The sequence below is a fragment of the Eptesicus fuscus genome, chromosome 13 (genome assembly GCF_027574615.1).
Source record: "Eptesicus fuscus isolate TK198812 chromosome 13, DD_ASM_mEF_20220401, whole genome shotgun sequence".
NCBI lineage: Eukaryota > Metazoa > Chordata > Mammalia > Chiroptera > Vespertilionidae > Eptesicus > Eptesicus fuscus.
Genome location: NC_072485.1, coordinates 45,855,548 through 45,880,100, shown reverse-complemented (window position 1 = coordinate 45,880,100; position 24,553 = coordinate 45,855,548). Strand labels below are relative to the sequence as shown.

Below are 24,553 nucleotides of genomic sequence, written 5' to 3'. Positions count from 1 at the left end.
GCATGAACGTGTTACGTGGCATGGCTTAGTCTGTTCCCAAAGAACCCTCTGTTTGAGGAGTTCCCTGAGGCACGCTAAGGATGCCACCCCTGTCTGGTTTTAGGTTGAACTCCAGGCCTCCAAATCCATGTCATAAAGGGGCCACCTGAATGGAGTTTCTTGCAATAACAGCTGCTCAAATTCCCGCAAGAGGCAACCAAGTGCCGATAAGAGGGCAGCTGTGTGTGTGGCAGCCACGGTCTTGAGCTCACAGAGAGGGCAGAGTTGAGGAGGCTCATGGGTCTCTCTGCTTCCCCTCTCTTTAGAGAACACATTTTCTCATGCTCTTTCCTCCTTCCTTCCAAACCCAGCATTGCTTCTTTGACCCGATTTGATTTCCCTACTGTAAAAAGATCCTTAGCTGTTTTAACTTTAAGGGCTAATATTTCTGAAACATTCCCTGCATAGGTCCCTGCTTTGGCCCATTTTTTTTTTTTTTCCCTTCACAGATTTTGGTGAGAAATCCTTTGCGCAACTAGAATGACATGGCCTATCCTTTAACTCTTTGGTATCCAAACACATCAGATTTTCTCTCCTTTTTTCTTTCTGCAAAGATGACTATTCTCTCTATTTGTGTAGGGCGTAAGGGGGAGATGAGGTGGGAAAGGGTATTTGAGTTTATGCTCATTAAAATCAGTTGCATGCAGAAGCTCCGTGAATTCTGCCATGGATTTTTCCAGGCCAGATTCATGAGTTTACTGAGAATTAAACTGAAGCAGAGCTCACATAATCAGATTTGTCGATGCAGGAAACTTGGCAATAGCTTGAAACATGCTGGCCTAGCTTTCCATGGTTCGTGGGCAATGTCCCCTCCTGTGGCCTGACACTACTGGTGTTGTGTGTCATCCAGAGGAGACAGGAGGGGGTCTCCTGTCCAACGTGGGCTGGCACACCCATGGCCGCTCAGCCACCCATGTGCCCTGGGTTGGAAGAGGTTATGCTCCCCGCAGGCATCTGCTGGAAAGAGCGTTCGGGGCACTGGGGCTGCTTTGCTGACATTTCAGGGGTATGTGGGGAAAATTTTAGCTACAAATAGTATTTGGAACATTGTATTAGAAGTCAGAACGACTTTTTTCATAATTGTACCCAGACCACGTGGGAGGTTTCCAATTAAAAGGAGACTTTTCATTTCAGTCTAATGACTGGTTTAACATATATAATTCCCTATTGGTACTTTCTTTGCATATTAAAGTGACTGTTTTTCAAGTCTGTCCTTTAAATACACAATTGGCTACACGTAGGCTATAAATATCTTTTCTGTGCTGTATTAATTAGAAAGTCGAGCCTCTTATACATTTTAATGTACCCTGTCATCCATACTGATGCTAGCATTTTCAAGAGAACGCTTCTGTGTTTGCTTTCAGACTTAAGTGGATGGAAATGATCTTTATTGAACACATTGGGAGAAGGGAAAAAACAACAAAGTTACGTATTTGGAAATGTTGAGGGTCAGGCTAAAGTAATCACTCTGCTGCTTTCCCTGAAGGCCAGGCAGGACCTCAAGAGATGATTGGACCTCTGGGGCCACAGTTCTCCAAGCTGAGCTTCTCAGGGATGCAGTGGGGAAGAGGTGGGGGTAGAGGAGGCTGGAGAAGGAGAAAGATTTTTAAAAGGGGGAAGGAAAGAATGGGGTTGCTAAGAGGCACTTTCATAACCTGACTCGATAGTGTGGTTTGGACTCCTTGTCAATCACCTTTCCACGTGCTGCTCACTTGCATCATCTCCTGCTGCCCGGGGACCAGCTAAGAAGCTTGGCTCCCCCCGCCCCCGACCCCCCTACCCTCCTTTCCCTGGACACAGCGGACCTGCCCTGAGAGGGTCCCAGGTATCTCACCGGTCGTAGTCCATGACCGCTATGGACAAGTGGATTTGGTCAATGCTCTCGGGAGGGACGTCAAAGACTATGGCTTCGTTGTAAACAGGATTCAGGGTGTTCCTCTTGGTGGATGTTTTCCTCTTCTTCAGCCGTCTGCCGTCACACATCATGGAGACTTTCACGTAGGGATCTGTGGAGGCCACGAGAAGCAGGGGTCTGTGAGGATAGATGCAGATGTAGGCCAGCAGCCTCCTCACTGTGGAGTTTCACGGACTGTGTGTGCTTTCCCTGCCTGTGGACTGGAGCTTGAGGAGTTTCATTAATACAATGCCTAGGCAGTGACTAGAGTGAGCATAATTAAGTCACTCATTCACAAAAAAAACACAGGACACGGTCTCCTCAAAATGCATAGAATTTAAAAATAGTGTGAAAAAACTTGTTACCGAATGAGAAACCGTTCCAGGAAGAATTCAGACCTGCCTGGCTGTGACAGGAAGAGAAACGCAAAGGCACCTTCAAGGCGTGGAGAAAGGGCTGTGGGCCGGACTCAGTCACTCTGGACAATGTTTTCCTAAACATCAGGTCTTCGGGAAAGGGAGGGGCTGAATTCCTAGAGGACAGGAGGAGTTTCAGGGCTTGATTTCCTAAGTGCAGGGGCCTTGAACCCCCAGAACTGCCTGCAGTCGGGTTGCAAAGGGCGAAGCAGTTTAGCACGGCAGGGAGAAAGGACACAGGCTGACTTGGGGTGCACGCTGGGAGGGGTGACAGGTGACAAGGCTGGTCTCTGCTGCAGGGGGGACTTGCCTGGTTCCACATCACCGCCCTCCTGCATAAGAGTGTGCTGCCCTGACTCCCATACACTGCCCAGGAGGGACTGTGAGAGCCAAGAGGGGCCCCATCTTTTTTCTGCTGGGAAAAACCCTGGAGTACAGGAAGCAGAATGTATTGCATCTGATGTCCTTTGATTTCAGTGGCCAACAGCTGGTGAACTGGATATTTTATGACCACATTTTAGGAGCCCCTGCAAAGGTTGCTTGTGATTTTGTATGTTAGGAACTGCATGCCGGGGCTTGTTTTTTAGGGTGTAGAATTTAAGGTACATGTTTGATTCCCTGGAAAAAACAAAAACTGCATAGTTCACTAATGAGTCTTTTATAAGGATACTTAAGGCCCAGTGCACGAAATTCATGCACTTGGAGGGGGGTCCCTCAGCCCAGCCTGTGCCCTCTCGCAGTCTGGGAGCCCTTGGGGGATGTCCAATTGAGGGCTTAGGCCCGCTCCCCGCCACTGCCGCTGCACTCACCAGTCATGAGCCCAGCTCAGGGCTTCTGGCTGAGTGGCGCTCCCCCTGTGGGAGTGCACTGACCACCAGAGGCAGCTCCTGTGTTGAGCGTTTGCCCCTGGTGATCAGTGTGTGTCATAGCGGCCAGTCATTCCACCGTTGGGTCAATTTGCATATTAGCCTTTTATTATATAGGATAGGATTCTTCAATCTTCAGTAAGCTTGAAATGGTAATTGATTATACTGAGGAAAGACTCAATTAGATAAGCTATATCATCATGTGTAAATTGTGGGCCTCATTCACAATTATGGTGAAGAAGACTTAAGAGAGAATAATAACGATGATGATAGGTAGCATTTAGTATGTGCCAGGCATGTTTTTGTGGCTTTATATGAAGTAACTCATGTAATCTTATAATAAGTCAGTTACTATTATTACCATTCTTTTACAGACGGGGAATCTGAAGCCCAGAGAGGTTAAGGGACTTGCCCAAGGTCACACAGCTATTTGGTCTAAACAAGGCTTAAACCTAGGTAGTTTGGTTTCAGAGTCCATGTGTTTATTACTGTACCAGAAACTTCATAAGATCCTACACGAGAACCGCATGAGAAAGCTCCCGTCAGACAATGTCCCACCTGATGCTCCTGTTATGTCCATCGCCTTTAAATTCCTGGCTTTTATAACAGTGATGGTCAGCCTGCCAGCAGTGGGAAGGTAGCAGAGGGAAAACATCAGCTCGCCAAGATCCACGTTGTCCTGTTGAGAAAGCGCACATGGAAGTGTTAGGAAGCGCCTCCAGGCTGGTGTGCAGAGGGTCAGCTGCAAGGTGGCACCCGGAGGGTCAGCCCTGCTCCCTCCACTCATCTTGGGATCCCTGGTGCCTCTCAGCTCCACGCCAGTCACATGGAGAAGCCTGCACTCGGGAGCCCCTTGCCCTAAGGAAGCCCAGCCCACCTTTAGATGGCAAAGCTGGGAGGCCACCCAGGGCCTCTACCACCCTCTTGCAGCCCTACACGGTCTCATACTGGTGACCCTGAAAGTAGCCCCCAGAGCAGAAGCCCCCAGAGCCTTAACTATTCCCCACGGAGTCCCCTGTGTGGGTCCATTCATATCCCCATCATAATCCACACAGAGCCACAAATGACGCTACACAAAGAGGAGCCGCCTTACTGCGCAGCCCCCATCACAGCCCTCACACCCAGCCTCACGCGGCCCCACGCGGCCTCACAGGCCCCTCAGAGGCTCTCCTACCTCATTTCCTCCCCCAGATTCTTCCCATGGGCCCCACATAGGCCCACCGTCTATATGCACCCTTGCCCCACGCACGCCCCTTCACAGCCCCCACCCAACAGTTTGCCACAATACCCCATAAACTCCTGCAAACACCCCATGCCCCGAAACAAACACACACGCACACACCCACCTCCACCCACCAGAGCACTGCACACAACCTGGTCTCACACAGCCTGTGCAGGGCAGCACACGGCTCCACTGGACCTTGGAAACATCTAGTCCCCACATGGCTCTGGACAAGGACCCCGCAAAAGCCCGAGGGGCACCCAGCAACCCCACACATCACAGCCCTGGACACACCCAGCTTCAGACAGGGCCCCAGGCGGTCTCCTTGCAGGGAGAGATGGCTGGGACCTAGGCCCCTACTGCTGCCTCGGGTCTCCTACTGGCGGCGGTGTGTCTCTCAGGAAACCCCCTTTCCCCTCTGTTGGGGAAGACATCTCCTCGGGCAGTACACAGCCATTCAAATAAGTTAGAAGACATGCTTCTCTTTCTCTGTCTTAGCCCAGGGAGAGTGTAGCCAGAAAGGAAAATAACGAAGCCAGTTCATTTAGTTTCAATTTGTGATACCTGAGGTTACTGAGCTGGGTGCGTGTGTCTGATTAATACAGTTTCATTCTGACAATGCTCTGGAGAGTCCAGTTCTTGCTCTATGTCCACAGCCTTCCCCCACCCCTCTCCATTCTCCAAGGATGCTGCTATTTTTAGAAGCATAGATTCAGCTCTGAAAGGTCACCGTGGCCCGCCCAGCCTCCCTGCCTGACCGCTTCTGCTGGAGGAAGAGGTGGAGGGACTCTGTTTGGTGGCTAAGGCAGATGGATTGCTTCGTATCTCCCTGCATCGCCTGCCTCGAGTAAATAAATGACCTCACCTTGCAAGCCTGGCGCTCCTGGTTCCTGGAACCCTGACCTCAAGAGACCCAGGTGGCTGGGCCTTGCCCTCTGGCCTGGAGGTGAGGGGGAGAGATGAGGATTACACAGGATGGGAGGGGGCGGGGGGAGGTCAAGGGGCAGGTGTGGGTAATCTGCAGGAGGAGCGTCTGACCGCAGATGGAGGATCTGACCCAGCGTCCTGCTGTGGCACAAGAGAAAGAGAAGCAACAGTTGTCCCCACAAATGATCTTTTTCCTTCCTCACTCCCTGGCCTGCTCCTTTGCCCTCTGTCTGCCTCAAGTAGAAAGACCCAGACACCTGTTCTCCCTCAGAGGGCTTCACGGCACCCAGCTCACCCCTTCTCTCCTCTCATCTGCCCAGAATATCTTGGTTGGACAGAGTAAAACAGGAGTGACCAAAATCACCCCATGAAGCTTCATCACCATCAATCTTTTCAGCATACAATTCCCAAGGGCTCACACGCGCCCGCTCTGTAGGGTTTGAGACCTGACACTCTCCAGGCCAGTGCACAAAATTGAATGGGACGTGTCGGGCTACTTTTGCGCCAAGTACATTTTTTCCCAACATAAACCCATTCACAGATATTTATATTACATGACTGTCTGCTCATGAGTTAAAAGAAAAAAAAATCATAGCTTCGGACTTGATGTTATTTCAGAATGTGAACTAGGGCTAGTGTCCACATATGTACTTAACAAGCACACAAACAAAACAACCCTGCAAATGAAAGAAATAGTTATCAAAGAGAAAATGCTTACTTTGATTTCCAAACGCTTTAAAATAAATCATTTAAAATTTCTATGTTGTGGGAGTAAAAACAATAAAGTTCAAATATAGAAGTTTTAAAGTAAAATAGTAAAACATCCCCTTTTCTTATGTATATACCACCTATGTCACTCCTTTCCCCAGAGTAACACTGTGAATAATCATCCATGTTTTTCTTTCTTTCCTTCTTTTTCAAGAGAGAGTAGAAGGGAGGAAGAGAAGGGAGAGAGAGATACACATACTGATTGGCTACCTCCTGCATTCACCCCGGGGCTGGGGATCAAAGCTGCAATCGAGGTCTGTGCCCTTGGCTGGGAATCGAACCCTCAACCCTTTGGCCTGTGGGCTGACACTCTAACCGGCCAGGGCCACTCACTTATTCTTTTAACATTTGCTGCAGTTGTGGTTGGCCAGCACTGCTTTTTGCCAGGTGCTTTGAGCTGTATTTGCAACATTGAAAAACAGACATGGTCCCTTGATGAGAGATGGGTTTGCTGGGATATGGAGCAAGAGCTGATGGAACCTAATGGTAACTCTGCTTTCTCTCCATCAGCTGATGCTAATTTGAGCTCAGAACCTATAGTTTTTTTCTTGATGTGTTGTAGAAATGTGCACTGAAAACGTTTGTAATTTTGTTAACCAGTGTCACCCCAATACATTCAATAAAAAGAAAAAAAGAAGAACCTATAGATCCTGATATTTGTAAACATTCCCTAAAACTAGTGCTTCTCAACCAGGAGACATTTTCTACTACCTGAAGAAAATTTTAATTGCCAAAACTGAGGAGGTGGGTGTCTTACTGACATCTAGTGGGTAGAGTTCAGGGATGCTGTTAAACATTCTATAATGTACAGGGCAGCCCTTCGCTATAAGGAATGCTCTGGTCCCAAGGCTGAGAATCTACATTATGCAGAAGTGCTTATATTGTTAGTAAATTTTTTTTTCCAGAATTCTGATAAAAGTCACACATAAAAGGGTGGTGGGGTATTTGGCTTCTTTTTAGCTTGACAGGAACCGAATAGCAGAAGTGTCGCTGATAGCTGAGTGCCCAGGGGGGTACAAGGGGAAGGGAAATGTCACACAGAGAAATGCTTCTTATGCTCTTGCTTTGTGTGGCCAAGGTCAGTGTTGTTGGCAAGATACACTGGGAATTTATAGCAAGTGCGCGTGAATTCTCTACCTGCCAATCTGCAAACTCTTTCTGTGATATGTTTACCTGTGATGGCCTATGACTGCTCTAGTGTTTGTCTAACTAGGATACGCTTGCATTCCTCTTGCTGGATTCTCCTGGTGAGCTCTTTCTCAATTCGGCAAGGTTGTAGGAGGACTGCTGCAGGAATTCAGGTGTAGCAAACGTTCATGCCACTGTCCACTGTTGTCTGTTCAGGTATGAGTTATGTAACCCAAGCAAGGCCACTTAGAGTCCTCTCTGATACTGGAAAGTCATATTGAGAAATTCTCATTCTACTGGGGTTATTCCCTGGGAAGATAGATAGGAAACTAGAACTATTGTAAGGTTCTTGTACACTATAGTTCAAGTTAGCATACATAATATAACTTTAAGTTAGGTTGAAGGATCATACTTGCAAACCACATAGCTGATAAAGGACTTCCATCCGGACTATATAAAGAACGCCTACAACTCAGAGACACAACCTGGCAAAAATATGGGCAAAAGATCAGAACAGACACTTCATGCAAATTACACTAAACCCCAGTGAGAAACTACTACACACCCACTAGAATAGTTAACATGAAAGACGGTTACCCAAGATGCCAAGCGACTGATCCTCTGATATGCTGCTGCTGGAAAGGCAACATGTCAATTATTTGGAAAAATAGTTTGGCAATTTCCTTTAAAGTTACACATACACTTGCCAAATGACCCAGAAATCCCATACCTAGTTATTCACCCAAGTGAAATAAAATCACACATCCATCCAAATACTGGTATGCAATTTTTCTGAGCCCAAAGTGAAAAGAAACCCAAATATAGCATTAAATGGTGAATGGATAAACAAAATGTGGCCTATCCCTACAATAGCATACTACTCAGCAACCAAATGAAACAAACTACCAATATAAGAAACATGACAAATCTCAAAAGCATTGTGCTCAGTGAAAGAAGTCACACACAAAAGACAACATATTGTATGAAATTCTAGGAAAAGCAAAATTTCAGTGCCAGAAAGTGATCAGTGGGCGCTAGGAACCAGGACTGGACAGAGGAGATTGACTGTTACAGAACATTAGGAAATCTTTGGCGGTGATAGATACATTCTATGTCGTGGTTCTGGTTCTGACTACACATGTGACAAAACTTATACACTTAAATTTGATTAATTTCATTTTATGTAAATTAATAATAGGGATTTAGAAATTCTGAGAAGACAGATTTTGCAGAGGACTATGTTTTTGTTTTCTAGTTTTATTGAGTTCAGAATTATGCTATTCTATTATATTCTATCCTATCCCAATGTATCTAAAAATAATGGGTATTCTCTATTTGTAGGGGACAAATTATTTTTACATATATTTCTTATTGGTGGGGAGAGGGAGAGATAGAAACATCAATGATAAGAGAGAATCATTGATCGGCTGCCTCCTGCATGCCCCCTACTTGGGATTGGGCACACAAACCAGGCATGTGCCCTGAGCAGGAATCACACCATGACCTCCTGGTTCATGGGTCAATGCTTAACCACTGAGCAACACTGGCTGGGCAGGGGTACATTTTTATATCTCCATTAAATCAGGCTTGTTAATTTTGTATCCAAATCTTTTTCTTCCTATAATTTAATTTATTATTTATCATGCTTTTGTCTTTTCAAATGTGGTTTCTCACTATTCCATTGTTTCCCTGCCAAATTATTAACAAACATGTAAACTATGGTTAAAGTATTCTCATTTCTTGGCTCACTGCAGTGTCTTAAAACCCACATCGTCCCTGCTTTTTAGATACAATCTTCATTTTGCTTGAGTATGTCCTTGAGTACCTTTTCCCCCAGGGTTCACAGGGAGCTAAAACAATCTCTATTGCACTCCAATACTTAAAAGAAAGTTGGCATGGAATTTAGGCTCAAATAATTTTATCTTAGAATCATTTCATATTGTCACAATGTGTCCTAGTACTTACAGCTGGGGTGTTTAATGCCATTCTTTTGTAGATTTTTTTTTTTCCAATCAGGGAGGTTTTAAGATTGTTTCTCTGTACTTTTACTTTGTAGTTGTACCTTCTGAAATTTCCCTAAAAGGTATTTAGACATCTTGTTCTCACTGATGTCGCTTGGTCCTCAGTGACCAATGTTAGGTAGAATTCTTTCTCTTGCTTTAATCTCCTTTTCTCCAGCGATCTATTTATTTTGGACTCTCTCTTGCCTGATGCTGGTTTTCCTATTAGGACATCCCTAATTGTCTATATTTATAACTGAAGGTGTTGTCGGTAGAAGTGGAGTCCTTGGGGTGCCTCGAGAAAAAGAATTTCCTGAGGCCCTTTACTGATGATGTAACATGAACCCTCCACGGTCCCATCTCTGTTTGTCTCACCATGGAAGAAGTCCAACCTTGTTTTCAGCAGGGCCAGAATTAAGGCCACTGCCCAGAATTTCTGCTCCACATAAAAGCACAGTCCATTCCACCTCCTTCCTGTGGAGTCCACATGGCACTTAAGGCCACCTGGCAATGGAGGCTAGCACGCAGGTTAGTGTGGGCCACGAAGCAAGACAGAACAAGAGCAGAGCAAGAGCGCAAGAGAAAAAGGAAACTCTGTCTGGGGATTTTAACTTTCCAAGATTTTGTGCACTTGCAGTGGCTCCATTCTTTCCCCGGGCTAGACTGACAGCTAGCACTTCCCTAGGTCACCCCAACTTCACTGTGCATGTGCCCAACTCCCCCTTTGTTTGAACCCTTCTCCCAGGGGTCTGCAGGAAACGGACCAGTGGTTCCCTGGGGAGCGTGAGGCAGTAGCTTCCCGGTAAAGCTGCCCAGATGACCATGCTCATAACGTCTGGCCTGCCCTCTGCTTTCTTTCCTTTGTAAATATTAAGTAGCTAAGAGGATGGTGACCAAGGGTCAAAGCAAGTCTTCCACTGCTTATGCTGTTTGTAGTTCCTTTACTATCACTTTATGAGGAGCCTCAGGAGGGAGTGGACGCAGTCTTACCTATTTCATCTGATGCATTTAACTGGAAGTTCTGATAAATTATTCCCTAATACTGTTTGTATGATATTAACATCACCACAGTTATTGAACCTTGGCTTTATGGAAGGTTATATAAATTAGGTAAAGAGACTCACTATCAAAAGACTTTTAGTCTCCTCAACATTTTTCTACCACTATTGTGGGGTCCCCAGGACCACCCTCAGGTTTTATGATTCACTAGAAGGACCTCAGGACCCAGAGAAGCTGTTATGGTTACAGTTTATTACAGCAAAGGGACACAGATGGAAGTCAGCAAAGAAAAGACACCCAGGGCGAGGTCCAAGGGAAGGAGGCCTGAGCTTCCGGCTGTCCTCACCAGTGGAGTCACACGGACAGCACTGTGTCTCTTAGCAGTGACATGTGGCAATACCAGGGAAGCACTGCCAGCCAGGGACGCTCACATAAACCCTGATATCCAAGGTTCTGACTGCAGGTGGCAAGGCGTGCCCACATGACTGTCCTTAATGGTCAGTCTTCATTCTCTTCATCAGAGGTTAAACCACAGGGCCCAGGGCCCTGGGTGAGCAAAACAGTTCACTATAAATCACACTGTTAGCATAAAATACCGGGTGTAGCTAAGGTCTGTTATACAAGGGACTCTTATCAAGCAGGGTGTGTGAGGGTTTAGAGGATCTCTGGCAGAAATCAGTCCAGGGCCAGTCCTTTCTTTGGGATGTGCAGGGTTTGAGCACCCCACGCTTGCTGACTTAACCCTTTACTGCGTACACACAATACCCTCATTTCTACCTTCCTTTTCACACATAGTTTCCTGCACTGAAGAGGAGAGAGGTGGTCGTGGTTCATATGCTTATGTACCCAACCATCACACATTCTCATGCAGACAGCAACGGTTGACGTCACGGGAGATGTTCTGGCTAGAGGTTAGCTAGCCGTACAGCCTGGCAGAGATGTTAGCTATGAGGAGGGAGAAGCATCATGCAATCACGCTATAAATCTATAACAAAAAAATAACTGGAAGGTTTCTATATGTTTGGAAACTAAAAAATAAACACTTCCAAATAAACCATGGCTCTAAGTTAAAAATCACAATGAAAATTGTAAACATCTTGAATTGGATGATAATAAAAATAACACATTTCAGAACATGTAGAATGAATGCTGTATATCGTGATTTACAATAAGAAATACACATTTGATCTTTGTCCCTGTTCCTGACACAGGGTTCCTGAAACCCTTGTAATTTCCTAAGTGGTAAGAGCACTAGGAGCATCTTTCTGTTCTATTGAGGTGACTCTGACTGGGCTCCCAGGTGGCTCCAGGATGGGTCACCAGAAAGATCAAGCCATGATTAGAAGCTTGGAATTTTCCGCACCCCTCGCCCCCAACACCATTCTCCAGAGAGGGGAAGGGGCTAGAAACAGCATTCATAATAGATCACGCCCACACGAAGAAACCTCCATAAAACCTTCACAGTATTGGGGTTGGAGAGCTTCCCAGCTAGTGAACACATCCATGTTATCAGGAGGGTGATGGGCCCCAACTCCATGGGGACAAAAGCTCCTGGGCTTGGGACCCATTCAGTGCCTGCCCGATGTCTCTCTTCATATGGATGTTCATCCGTATCCTATCATAAACTGGTAAATATAAGTAAGCATTTCCCTGAGTTTCTGTGAGCTATTCTAGCAAATATTCAAATCCAAGGGGGAGGAGATCATAAGAATCTCCGATGTGTAGCCAAGTCAGAAGTTGTGGGTTTCCGGGGGCCCTACTACTTACAACTGGAATCTGAAGTGGGGGGCAAAGGCAGTCTTGTGGGATGAGCCCTTAACCCTTTGCACTCGCTTGCTTTTTTCTCGATTCCTTTATTCTAATGCTAACCGTGTCGAGTCACACTCGACATCTGAGTGCAAAAGGTTATTAACCTGTGGTATCTGACATCCTCTCCAGGTAGACAGTGTCAGAACTGACGTACATTGTAGGGCGCCCAGCTGGTGTCACAGGACTGCCTGGTGGGGGAATGACCTCCACATGTCTGGTGTCACAAATATGGTGGGCATGGCAGCAGTGTGACAGCGAAGGAGAAACACAAAGAGTAAGATTAAAAGATTAATTAAAAATATGATTAAGGAAAATTTTTAGCTTTAAATGCATAACAGGAAATCAAGGCTGATTATCAGTGATCAAAGCATGCATCTATCTTAAGAGCTTGGAAAAAGAACAAACTAAATCCAAAGTAGAAGGAAGGAAATAATGCACATAAGAACAGAAACTAATGAAATAGAGAATAATATATTTAGAGAGAATCAACAAAGTCAAAAGTTAGATTTTGAAAAGCTAGTAAAAACTGCTAATCTTTTTTCAAGACAGATTAAAAAAAAAAAGAGGTGGCAGCAGGGAAAAAGGCACAAATAACTATGTCATGATGGAAATGCAACACTACTACTGGTCTTTACTTAAAAAAGCATTAAAATTATAAAGGAAGGATTTTATAAACAACTTTATGCCCACATATTTTAAAAATCAGACAAAATGGATGAATTTTTCATAACACAAAATTTAGAAAATCAATATAAGAGGAATTAAAGGCTAAATTTCTATGGCTCATTAAAAAATTGAATCTGTAATTACATACCTCACCATAAAGAAAATTTCAGGCCCAGTTGGATTCACTGGTGAATTCTATTAAATATTTAGAGGAGAACTAAAGACTTAACATTATACAAACACTTTCAGAAAAGAGAAAATATTATTCCCCAATTCATTTTTTGAAGCCATCCCAATTACATTTTGGGTACTAAAATCTGAGATGGACATTATAAGAAAGGCAAAATTATAGACCAATTATATTTGAACTGAGATTAAAATATAAAACAAAATGTTATAAAACTGAATGCAGAAAAACATAAAAATAATAATATATATATATATTTTTTAGTAGGCCAAAAGTTTTATTAAAAAATTAAGACAAAGACAAAATAAACTAAGTAGATAAAAAAGAAGACAGCAAAGTCTCCCTCCTCCCATGATCCTGGCAGCGTCAGCCTCAGGCTTGGGGCATCCGGGCATCCTGCAGCCCCCAAAATAATAATATATTACTAACAGATGTGCTTTATCTCAAGTTTATAAGGATGAATTAACATATGAGAATTTAAAAACATAATTGTCCAAGGTAACAAAATAAAAAGAATAATCAAAATGAATATAGAGAATTATGATTAAAATCAAGCATTTATTTATGTTAAAAGCTTTTAAAACACCAGATAAGGGTATTACTTTATCTGATGGAGGGTATCTAAAAAGAAGGCTAAAGTGATGGTGTACTTAATGGTGAAATGTGGAAAGCTTCTCATTTAATGTTAAAATTATGACATATTACTACTTCTACACTGTATGTGAAGCCCTAGATAGTGAAATAAGACATAAAAAAATAAAAGGTATAAAGTGTTGAGTAAAAATTTCATTCTGTTATTGTTAGATGACATGTGTAAAGAAATAATAAAAAATAAAACCTCTACAAATTATTGGAATTAATAAGCATAGTTATTGATGATTTATGGATTGATGAATATGGGGTCAGTGAACAAAAATAAATTTCACATTTCCACACTAGGAAATAAAGGTAAAAAATAAAAATAGAACCAAAACCTCACTTAAAATAGCATCAAAAACATCAAGTATCTTGGAATAAATTTACCCCCAAATAGCCAATATTCCTTTACTGAAAATAATCAAGGATTATTGAGTAAAATTAAGGAAGTTCTATATAAATGAAGAGATATACCATGTTCATAAAATGGAAGGCTCAATATTATAAAGATATCCTCCAAACAGATATACAGGCTAAATTCCAATCACATTACAACTTGACAAGTGGATCCTAAATTTTATTTGGACATGCCAAGTGCCAATAAGACTTATTAGAATTTTGTGGACTAGTGTCCAGAATGGACGGGACTAGTGCAGCATTTGTGTAGGTCAAATAAACCAATGGAGTTGCATACAGATACCAGGAATGGACTCATGTGCGAATGAACATTTGTCTGATGCACTGGTTTTCTTCATTTGCTTCTCCACACCACTCCCTGCTCTATGCTCTAAAAGGCTGTCCTCTACAGAAAGAAATGAAACGTGATGTACTTATGAGAGACTACCACCTGACAGAGTTTGGGATGAATTAGTGATAGCTGCATGAACACACACATCCACACATGGCAAATAAAACCAAGGTAATTCATAAAATTAATTATGCATATATACACATATAACACACATGTATAATGAAATGGAGGGGGGGAAAAGTAGAGAAAGGGGTTAAGCAGTGTTGAGGGGTTAAATAAAACGTTAAAGGGAAGGCTTCGCAAGAGAGTGCCTTTTGAGTGAGGGCCTGGAGAAAAGAGGTGAGGAAACTAGTCACGCAGCTGCTGGGGAAGACTCCACACAGACGAAGGAGCAAGTGCAGAGGCCTGAGGTGGGAGGGAGCCGCTATGTCTGAGGAAGGGAAAGGAGAGAGTGGAAAGGAGAGAGGGTAAAAATAATGAGGCGAGAGACCAGATTATGTAGGTTATCGAAAGGATTATGTAGGTTATCGAAAGAACAGGCATGCTCTGAGTGGGAATGGAAGCCATTAAAAGGACTGAAGTAGAAAAGTAGCACAGTGTGACTTTAATTTAATAGGCTCACTCAGGCTGTTCTGTTGAGAACAGTCTGAGGGGACAGGGCAGAAGCAGAGCCATCAGTTAGGAGACTGGTGCAATGAACCTGGTGAGAGGTGAGGTGACTTGGTCCAGAGAAAGCAGGAGAGATAGTGAGAAGTCATCCAATTTTGAAGATAAAACAGGATTTTCTAATAGATGAAATGACAGAAAGAGAGGAGTCAAGAAAGATTCCAGTATTTTTGGCCTGAGTTAATGGAAAGGTAGAATTGCCATTAACCTTCGTTTCTAAACGGAAAGGGCCAAGGGAGAGATCAGGAACTCAGTTTTGGGTCCATTAAATGTGAGATCCAAATGGGGAAGTCAGGTAGCCAAGTAGATAGGAGTACAAAGATCAGCGGAAAGAGCTGGGCTAGAGATACAAACACCAGCTCCTGGGGGAAAAGAGACAGTGCAATCACAGCCCACTACATGGTTCGGCTATAAACGGAGTTTACGCAATAATGATATAGACATGAATCATTATCTCCACAAATTTATGACATAACTTTTGAGAAGATGGGGGAGGGAAGTATGTGTAGTGAACTTGTGAGCTAAATCCTCATCTTCCATAATAAATTTCAATAGAAACCTAACACTAAAAATAAAATAAAGCATTTAAAAAATAGATGGAGGTTTCTTTGGATACATACCCAGAAGTGGAATCGCTGGGTCATAAAGCACTTTCATTTTTTTGAGGAACCATGCTGTTTTCCACAGTGGCTGCACCCATCTGCTTTCCCACCAACTGTCAAAGTAGTTGAAAGTATTTGCTTCTGATGGGTGGGAATTGAGGTTGGGGGTATAAGCAGGATGATGATTCAATTGGTATTTTAAGGCCCTGAAGCCTACACATACAGTGCAACTCATCAAAACTGAGTTAAAGTCTTAGCTCACTTACTATTACGCAACCTTAGAGAAGCTCCATCATTTATCAGTTTCTCTGTTCTGTTTCCTCATTTGGAAACTGGAAATAATACCTAAAGCACAGAGTTATTTAAAAAATTAAATGAGAAAACATATGTGTAGAGTAACTCCCAAATATGTGGCATCTATTATGACTAATGCATTTGATTACATGTTTCTCGGCCTCACTGGTCTGTATACTCTTCAAGTCCAAGTCCCACATATCCACCTCTCCCGGTGGCTGACCCAGGAATATCTCAGTCAATCTTTTTTAAATTAACAAATTGATATGCAAATGAAGGGGGTGCAAGGGTCTTTGCATATTTGCTGCATTCTCAATATCCAGGCTTCTTGGGTCCTTTGGATCAAATTTCCAGTGAGCCACCATCACACAAGGGGACATCTGGTGACTACTACCCCCAATCTTCAGTACTGCCGACTCACTGAGAAATCCTGCTATTACAAAGTCTCTTTCAAAAACAAAACCCTGTGAGATACAGCAGCAAAAAAATCATTATTTAGCAAGTGGAGAGGAAATATGAGTTGCAGTCTTTCTCTCAAGTGTCATTGATCCTCACCTGTAATAATCGCACCGCTGGCCCACACTTGGCCTACCTGTAACATGGGAGTTGTTAACGATTTGATCATTCTATTTTCTCAGAAACTCCAACCGTATTCCTAGTACTTGCCCCAGACATGACAAAATTGGCAAAAACACCCATTTTCAGTGACAGAGCTTACCAGTAATTGGCATGCACTGTTAAAGTAACTGTTGATGGCACTTTATTTATAGATATTAACGTGATTAATTGCACTGGAAGTGTGCCTGAAGGATGACACTTTCTGAGCTGGTGCTGGGGCATGCGTGAACCCAGCAGTCTCACAGGGTGTGGAGAGAGGGCTACGGTCAGCCCACGCCTTTTCCTTCTCTGAGCTGCTCCCTCAAACGATTCTAGGTCTGATTCCATAGGACTGGCCCTACAATAGAAATTATTTGCTTTGACTAATGATATGTTCAGCTGGGAACTGGCAGGAGAATAGCATCACAAGTGTGTAAAGTACTTTATGGTGGACTGAAAAACATTCCCATCAATATCTTACCTGATCTCATCCAGTTCCCTGGTTTGAAATATCACTTATGTATGGATGACGCCAACCCTTACATCTCCATCCCAGTCTCTTCCCTGCATTATAGACTCATACATCCAAATTGCCTAACAGGCATCTCAATCTTAATATTTCAGAAATGAAGCTGATCCCATCCCCTACCACCCATCCTTCCTACCCAAGTCTTCATTATCTCAGTTTGATAAAAACATCCTGCCAAAGACCGAAGCTCAAAATCTGGTAGTCATCATATCTTCATCCCTCCTCGTCTGTCACCCTCCCACAGCTGCAAGTCATGTTATTTCTCTCTCCAGAAATATCTAGATTCTGTCCAGATTGCTTCTTCTCTATAGGGTTACCCTATTCCAAGGTACCATCGCCTCTCTCACATGAACTACTGCAGAACAGCTAAAGCAAAAGGAGAAGTGAATCCATGAGGCAGATGGCTGCTATGATGTGCTCATGGCACATGATTCTCTATGGATCACATTTGCTCCAGAGAGAAGGAAGCCTCTGCTGATTGCTGGTACATCCTCATGCCTGCACCGCCACATGCCTCTGAGTGTGGGATTCCCAGTCTGGGCCAGTGCACTGGTAAGTACACAGGGAGAATTTTTCAGAAAAGGACTGGTGCCACCTGTGGAGAGGACATGGCAGTCCCCTAATGCCCACATGACTGGATCATTTCCCTCACAGGCTTCTAGAGCATGACCTGGTGACTGTCACATCTCCACCACCCAGGAAGCCAGCTGTGTCCCAGAGCTGCAATGGCAGATAGAATAGATAATAACAATAACACAAACAAGAATTCGATGATAAGAAGAATGATAAATATCACCGTGGGCTTACTAGGTGCTCAGCTGTTCTCAGCACTGGAGGGTAAAGGGAGAGCTTGGGGACTGGCTTGCACCCCAAGGAACTGACCATCCAGACAGAGCTTCACCACAGACAGTGGCTGGGGCCCTAACTGGCAGAGAGGGAGACCGTGGACCCAGAGTTATGGGCTGAGCTTCTTCCTGGGAAATTATGCTCAGTGCTTTCTCAGACATGTTATCTAAATCAATTACGTTTTTTATAATTATTCTTTTTAAAAATTTAAATTCTTTATTGTTGGAAGTATTACATGTGTCTCCTTTCTTCCCCATTGACCCACTCCCACCCCCCAAGATCGATTACTTTAAAAGTATAGTTTTGGACTCCCTAAAAAATATCGAGTTTTTTATGGCTTTGTTACAAACAGGTGATACTAGACTAACACACTTTTTTCTATTTTTTTATTTGGGTGCTCTGACTCATACATCTGGGTACTTTTGTAGGCACAGTAAATGTGGACCTCGGCACAGCATCTGACCACCTTGTAGAGGATCTGGGTAAATTGAGGCTGAATAACAGTAAAATACCACAAATTCATATTCAGTTGGACAACCATAACTAAAGGGTAGTTGAGTATTATCCAGTTCTGTAATTTTATCAATAATTTAGAAGAAATAAAATTTGCGTATGACACAATAGGTAGAATAAGTACATTGGAATCTAGAATCAAGGTTCATCAAAAGTGTGACAGGAAGGTGAAGTCGATAAAGCCTAACAATATAAACTCATCAAGATAAATTATTCGAGGGCCTAAAAAGTCAACGATGAGCCGAGACCGGTTTGGCTCAGTGGATAGAGCGTCGGCCTGCGGACTGGAAGGTCCCAGGTTCGATTCCGATCAAGGGCATGTACCTTGGTTGCGGGCACATCCCTGGTAGGGGGTGTGCAGGAGGCAGCGGGTCGATGTTTCTCTCTCATCGACATTTCTAGCTCTCTATCCCTCTCCCTTCCTCTCTGTAAAAAATCAATAAAAAATATTTTTAAAAAAAGTCAATGATGAAACCTCTTAAGTAGATGCAACCTCTTAAGAAGATGTAACCAAATATGTGTGAAAATAAAAGGCTTTATGGTTCAAGCGTATTTTGAATCAAAATGTGACACAGTCACCAGAAACTAATTTTGCTTTAAGCTACGTCAATAGAGGTATATTGAGAGGGAGGGTGGTGTACAGCAGCCACAACACACCCAAAACATGAATCTTGCCCTGAGCATCCTCATTTTAGAGACCAGCAACTACCATGCGAGAGGGGCAGGATGAACGAGGAGCAGTGAAGAGCTAAAAGCTTCATGGAAAAGATTCAAGAAAGACAAGGTTCTTGGCAGCACATATCTGAAGTGGTGTCACACCAAGGAGGGAATAACCTTGTTCTCAGTGGTTCCAAGGATAAGAACTAGAACCAACAAGTGGAAGCCACGGGAAGATTTAGAATAGTCTTCTCTTTCACAATCCCAAACCATAGCTTGTCTCTGAAGGTGATAAGTTCCCTGTGTATTTGGTAGGTTTGTCTGCTTTAGAGAAGAATTGAGTATCAAGTAATGCCTGTCCCAGCCCTAACATCCTGCAATTTCCTGACCTCAGATACTACCTTGTGGGCAGGAGGAGACAAAGCTTTGGAGCAAAGCAATTGTGTCATCAGAAGTGTGACTTAGGAGATAGAACTTGGTGGACTGTGCAACTGTATTTCAGGGGAAGATCTGGAGCCTGGGAGGTCACAAACGATGAGGGCTATTGACACAATGCTTAACTCAGCATCCTAGGACCATGTGTCCTTTTATTTTTCTAACACATCTAATTCCCCAATCAGTGGGAACTATTTTTAATTCCCTCTGCATTCCGTATTACTTCCATTCCGTTAAGGGCAAGGGGAAAAGGAGATGGATTCCCAGCCTTGGTGCACTTCACATAAGAAGTTTGAGTACTGAAGTCCTCCTAAACCTTCTTATTCTTTCTTAACACGCTTCCCTAATAGATAAACAGAGATTCACAGATAACCTTTTAATGCTCCTATTTTCCCTATGTCTAGAGAAAGAGTGTCCTTGGTGAAAACAAAGACAGCAGATTTCATAAGTTAAAGGGCCACAGAAAAGGCTTTAATATTTAATTTGAATGTAAATAATCTATTCTGAAAAGACTTTATAGATCCATCAATTCTCAATAGAAAAAGAAACAGAAGTAATTGGAAATGAAAATTTGTTCTCATTTAAAGGACAAATACCATTTGGGAATATCAGAGCATCCTTAGAACCTTGGGCATGGTCTGCTGGCTCTGACTGCTACCTCGTGTTTCACTGACGTGGAGAAAAGAAAACACTAAGATGAGTTGGCAATAATTATGAATTCACCCTGTATCCTAAGCCTCACTGTCATCCTGAAAATTTCCATCAAGACTAAGAATTCACATAGTTTATGGGAGATGGGAGGGTGAAATTCTCTAGCAAAGATGTCTTCTAAAGAGAAGCACGGCAGTAAGTGAACTAAACCAACATGTTCAGTGGTATGAGCAATCAGAAAGGAAAACACATTATGTTTATTTGCCCCTGGATGGAGATCTGCTCCAAAGATAATCACAGGTGTTTTTAACCTTTTACTGGGGATGCGCACTAGGCATCCCACCCTTCTGTCCCCATCAACTGTCCCTTCATCCCTATTACCACTTAACTCTCAGAGCTTAGCAGTACATGAATCACTGTGTCATTTCATTCAGCCTCCAAAATGCGTCTTGATTACAACTCTTCCTCTCCATGTCCTTTGCATCAGTCTCCGAAAGGTTGTTCAGGGGCAATTCTACCTCTTCTAATCCATCCTCCACATAAACTCCTTACTTAAATCCTTCAACAGATCTTGGGTGCTTTTAGGTTAAAATGTGAACCTCTTGGCATATCCTATAAAAGATGACTTCTCCAACTGTTATTCTCCTAACGTGTCCTTTTGTTTCTCTAACACGTCTAATTCCCCAATCAGTGGGAACTATTTTTAACTCCCTACACATTCCTTATTACTTCAATTCCTTTAAGTGCTATTTCTTCTACTTGAATGAGTCTGCTCACTTCTCTGCTGGAAAATGTTCTTTTGTATCTTTGAAGACCCAGCTTGCAAGTTATTCTCTCTGTGCAACCTCCAGGTCTCCCCAAGCCTGTGCTCTCTGCACTGGCAACCCTGGGTCCATATTTCTATCACCACATGAAATTAGAGATATCTTTGTCAGACTGTGAGATACTGAAGGTGGGAGCTGTATCTTCTTCCTTTTGGAACTTTTATCTGAGACCCTGGCTATTTTACAGAGGAGAACCCTGGGTCAGAGAGGTTTAGCAACCTGCCCAAGGTCACACAGCTAGTTAGTGTTGGAGTCACGCCCCAACCAGGCAGCCAGACTGCAAAGCCTATAGCACTCCCGAGTGGGAAGCCCTAACACAGCCCAAGAGGATCGAAGAGGATAGTTGAGGGGAAGGTGGCCCAGTTTTCCCTTTTTGTGTGTGGTAGAGACTTAAGGAAACTTGGAGGAGCTGAACTTGGAACTAAAAGTCTCCAGATTCTTCCCTTTACCACACAATGTTTCCTTCCACCTTCAAGGCTGACCTTCTCACACCTTTTATCTGCTCCCAACTGCGTTTACCTTTGCAGCTAGTGGGGAAAAGAAAAAAAGAGAACGAAGCTGCCTTGATTGAACCCTATTTATGAACTAGGGCAAATGGGGCTTTAGCAAAGGAAGCTCTGCCTTTCCTTCACATGCAAACATCAGACCATTTCCTTCTGTGTCCGCTAATATCTCCTAACGCTCCCCAGGGGAATAAGAGATTATGCTACAATGAAGGGTAGTGTAGGTGGAGTCAGGGGCAGCTCAGAAGCACTTCCAATGAGAACAGTCTACCTCTATATTTTTCTTTCTCTTCCTCTCTCTCAGAAATTAAATGAACTAATATATGTAAAACATTAAGCACTGTATCTGAAATATATGAGTTAACTCATTATCAGTGTCCCTCCCACACCTCTGGCACAGAGTAGGTCCATAATTAGTAAGTGCAACGCATCAGTGAATGAATAGCAGTAAGTCTCTAAAGAGAAAGACTGATAGGTCAGGAAAAGCACAGAGTGAGGACACTCCTCTCCATCAGTCTGCTCCCATTTGAAGAATCTACAAGTTAGATAAAGGAGACACAGGGGCTACAAAAATTTCCTAGGCCATGGATAAAATTATACAGGAAAGAAAATCAATAAGAGATCCTTTTTAATAGGCATGTCCTGAGACCTACAAACAGTTATCAGAACAAATTGTCTGTGGTCACGAAGTTCACCAGTGTCAAAATGGATTTGGAAAAATTGAAACAGATTCATAGAAACAGAGAATCGACTGGTGGTTATCAGAGGGGAATAGGTTTGGGCGACTGGATAAAAAAGGTGAAGGAATTCATAAGCACAAATTGGTAGTTATGAAATAGTCACAGGGATGTAATGTACAGCATAGGAAATATAGTCAATAATATTGTAGTAATTACTATGTATGGTGCCAGGTCAGTACTGGAAATATTGGGGAGAACACCTGTAAAGTATGTGATTTTCTAATTGCTGTGCCGTACACCTAAAACTAATACAAAACAATATTTTAAAAAGAGAATAGATTTGAAGGTTCTTTCCATCTCTATGTGCTTTCTCCGACCCTAAGTCTCCATTCAAAGGTAGGGATTTTTAGAATGTGTCAATCAAACCTTTCAGAATTCTGGGTAAGAGAGGTTAGAATTTTAGAACAAACCTCCCACTCCAACTCCCAGGGCTTAGAAGAGGGTCTTCAGTTTTCAACATCTAATGTTCCACTTGAGACTCAGAGGCATTGCCAGGAAGAGTAAGTCAACTGCCACAGAGTCTCCTTCTTGGTTATTCTGCCTGTTGGGATGATTTGGGTCACAAACCCGGACACTGAGGTTGCCCTGACCACCTGAGGAATTCTCTGCCTCCCTAGAGTCACAACTCAGTCTATGTGGTGTTGGAGTTCTCTCCTCTCTCTACAAAGGCATAGTTCCCATTCACCCAGGACAGGGGCAAAGGCAGCTCTGTAGGGGGCAGGGGAGAACTTGAGCACGTCTCAGAAAAAGTCTTCATTTTAAATTTATTCATTCACTTACTCAACAAATACTAGTAGGTGTTCAATACCGACCATGTACCCAGTTCTGTACTAAGTGCTGAGACTACGAAGAGGGGGAAAAAGATAAGAATCGTTGCTATCATGGAGTTGTCATTATAGTTGACATTCTAGAACTCAGACAATAAACAAATTAAGTACACTATATTGTATGTTAAATGGTGAAAAGTGTTACTAAAAATTACAGGGAGGTAGGAGGTGGTATAAGGAAATTCCATCTTACATAGGATGGTCAGGGAAGACATCAGATGATGACATTTGAAAGAAGAGGAAGGGAGGGATGAAGCAGGCAAGGCACATGGGTATCTAGGAGGAGTGGTTCAGGCAGAGAACACGGCCTGAGGACGGAGTGTGTTTGAACATCAGAAAGGAGGCTCCAGTATAGTCGAAGGGGAGAAAATGTTTGGGAGAGTAGTGGGGGATGATGTCAGAGATAATGGGGAAAGGGGTCCAAATCCCGGAGGACTCTGGCTTTTATTCTGATGAAATGAGAGTCATCAGAGGACTTGGGGCAAAAACGTGACAAGAATCAACCACAAAGGTAATGAGATCCTTGTAGCTTTTGTGTAGAAAGAGACTAAAAGGGGAGGAGGGAGGGGGGTAGGAGGTGAAGGCAAATAACCAATGAGAGGCCACTGCAATAAAACTGCAATCTATGCTTTGACTATTTTTAGCTAATTGCTTTAGATTGTCTTGGATTTTACAAGGTCTCTTTAATCATTAAGAAGTATTTTAATTGGTCATTGAATTAACCATTGCTCCCACTGTAGACACGTTTCTGCTACTCATCTTGTCAGATCTTGAAGTGGATGGTAGAGTGCTCCTTGTGTCTAGGAAGGTTTATAATAGGGGCCTAACTGAAGATTCTCCCAGGAACACTGGGGTATCAGAGCAAAGCCCTTTAGGGCAATCTAGAGAAATGTAAAAAGGATGTTGAAAATGGTCATCAGGAAGCCTTTCCCCCACACCCAGGGCCCCGATCACACCCACTGCAGGTCTCTCTCTCTCCAAGGTCTCTAACAGAGAAGAAGTGAATACTTCCCCAGCCTCCAGGTGCTTCCAGACATCGGGGAGGAGAGAGTCCAAGTATGAGCTTGAATTCTGTGAAGCTGCCACTTTTGTAGTAAAAAATGGGGGACTATCAGCAATTTCATAGAATGTAACCTATTTCCTGGCTCAGGGTCAATGTGAGCTCATCTTGCTGCTGCCCTGGATGTTCTCATTAAATGCCTTCAGACTTAGTGCACAAGAACTTACTCCAAAATAAATTGCAAAACTCAACAACTCAGGGCAGCCAAGGGTGCTGACAGCACCTATACCTGTAGCAGTGTGACCCAGAGCAAATGAGTGGGAGGCTTGGGAACCTCTGGAGCTCAGCACTGGACAGTAACAATATAGGAAGAAGATGTATAAGATGAAGGAAATCACTCAAGGGTAAAACTGATAGGGGGTGGGAATATATTTCAGAGGAAAAAATATAATAACTTTCATTGTGCTCAGTATAACCCTGAAACAAATATCTGGGAAAGATGCACAAAGAAGCAAGCACCTCCACAAAAACAATAACAAAAAAGCAACAAACAAAACTATA

The 24,553-nt window shown here is 43.3% G+C and overlaps 1 protein-coding gene across 1 annotated transcript in view; it reads right to left on the bottom strand.

Annotated features, from left to right (window-relative positions):
• Nucleotides 1-24,553, bottom strand: part of SYT9 (synaptotagmin 9) — a 134,322-nt gene that overhangs the window by 382 nt on the left and 109,387 nt on the right. The window contains 2 exon segments of the mRNA XM_054725679.1: nucleotides 1,874-2,045; nucleotides 3,774-3,894. Of these exon segments, the coding sequence (XP_054581654.1) occupies nucleotides 1,874-2,045; nucleotides 3,774-3,894 (293 nt within the window).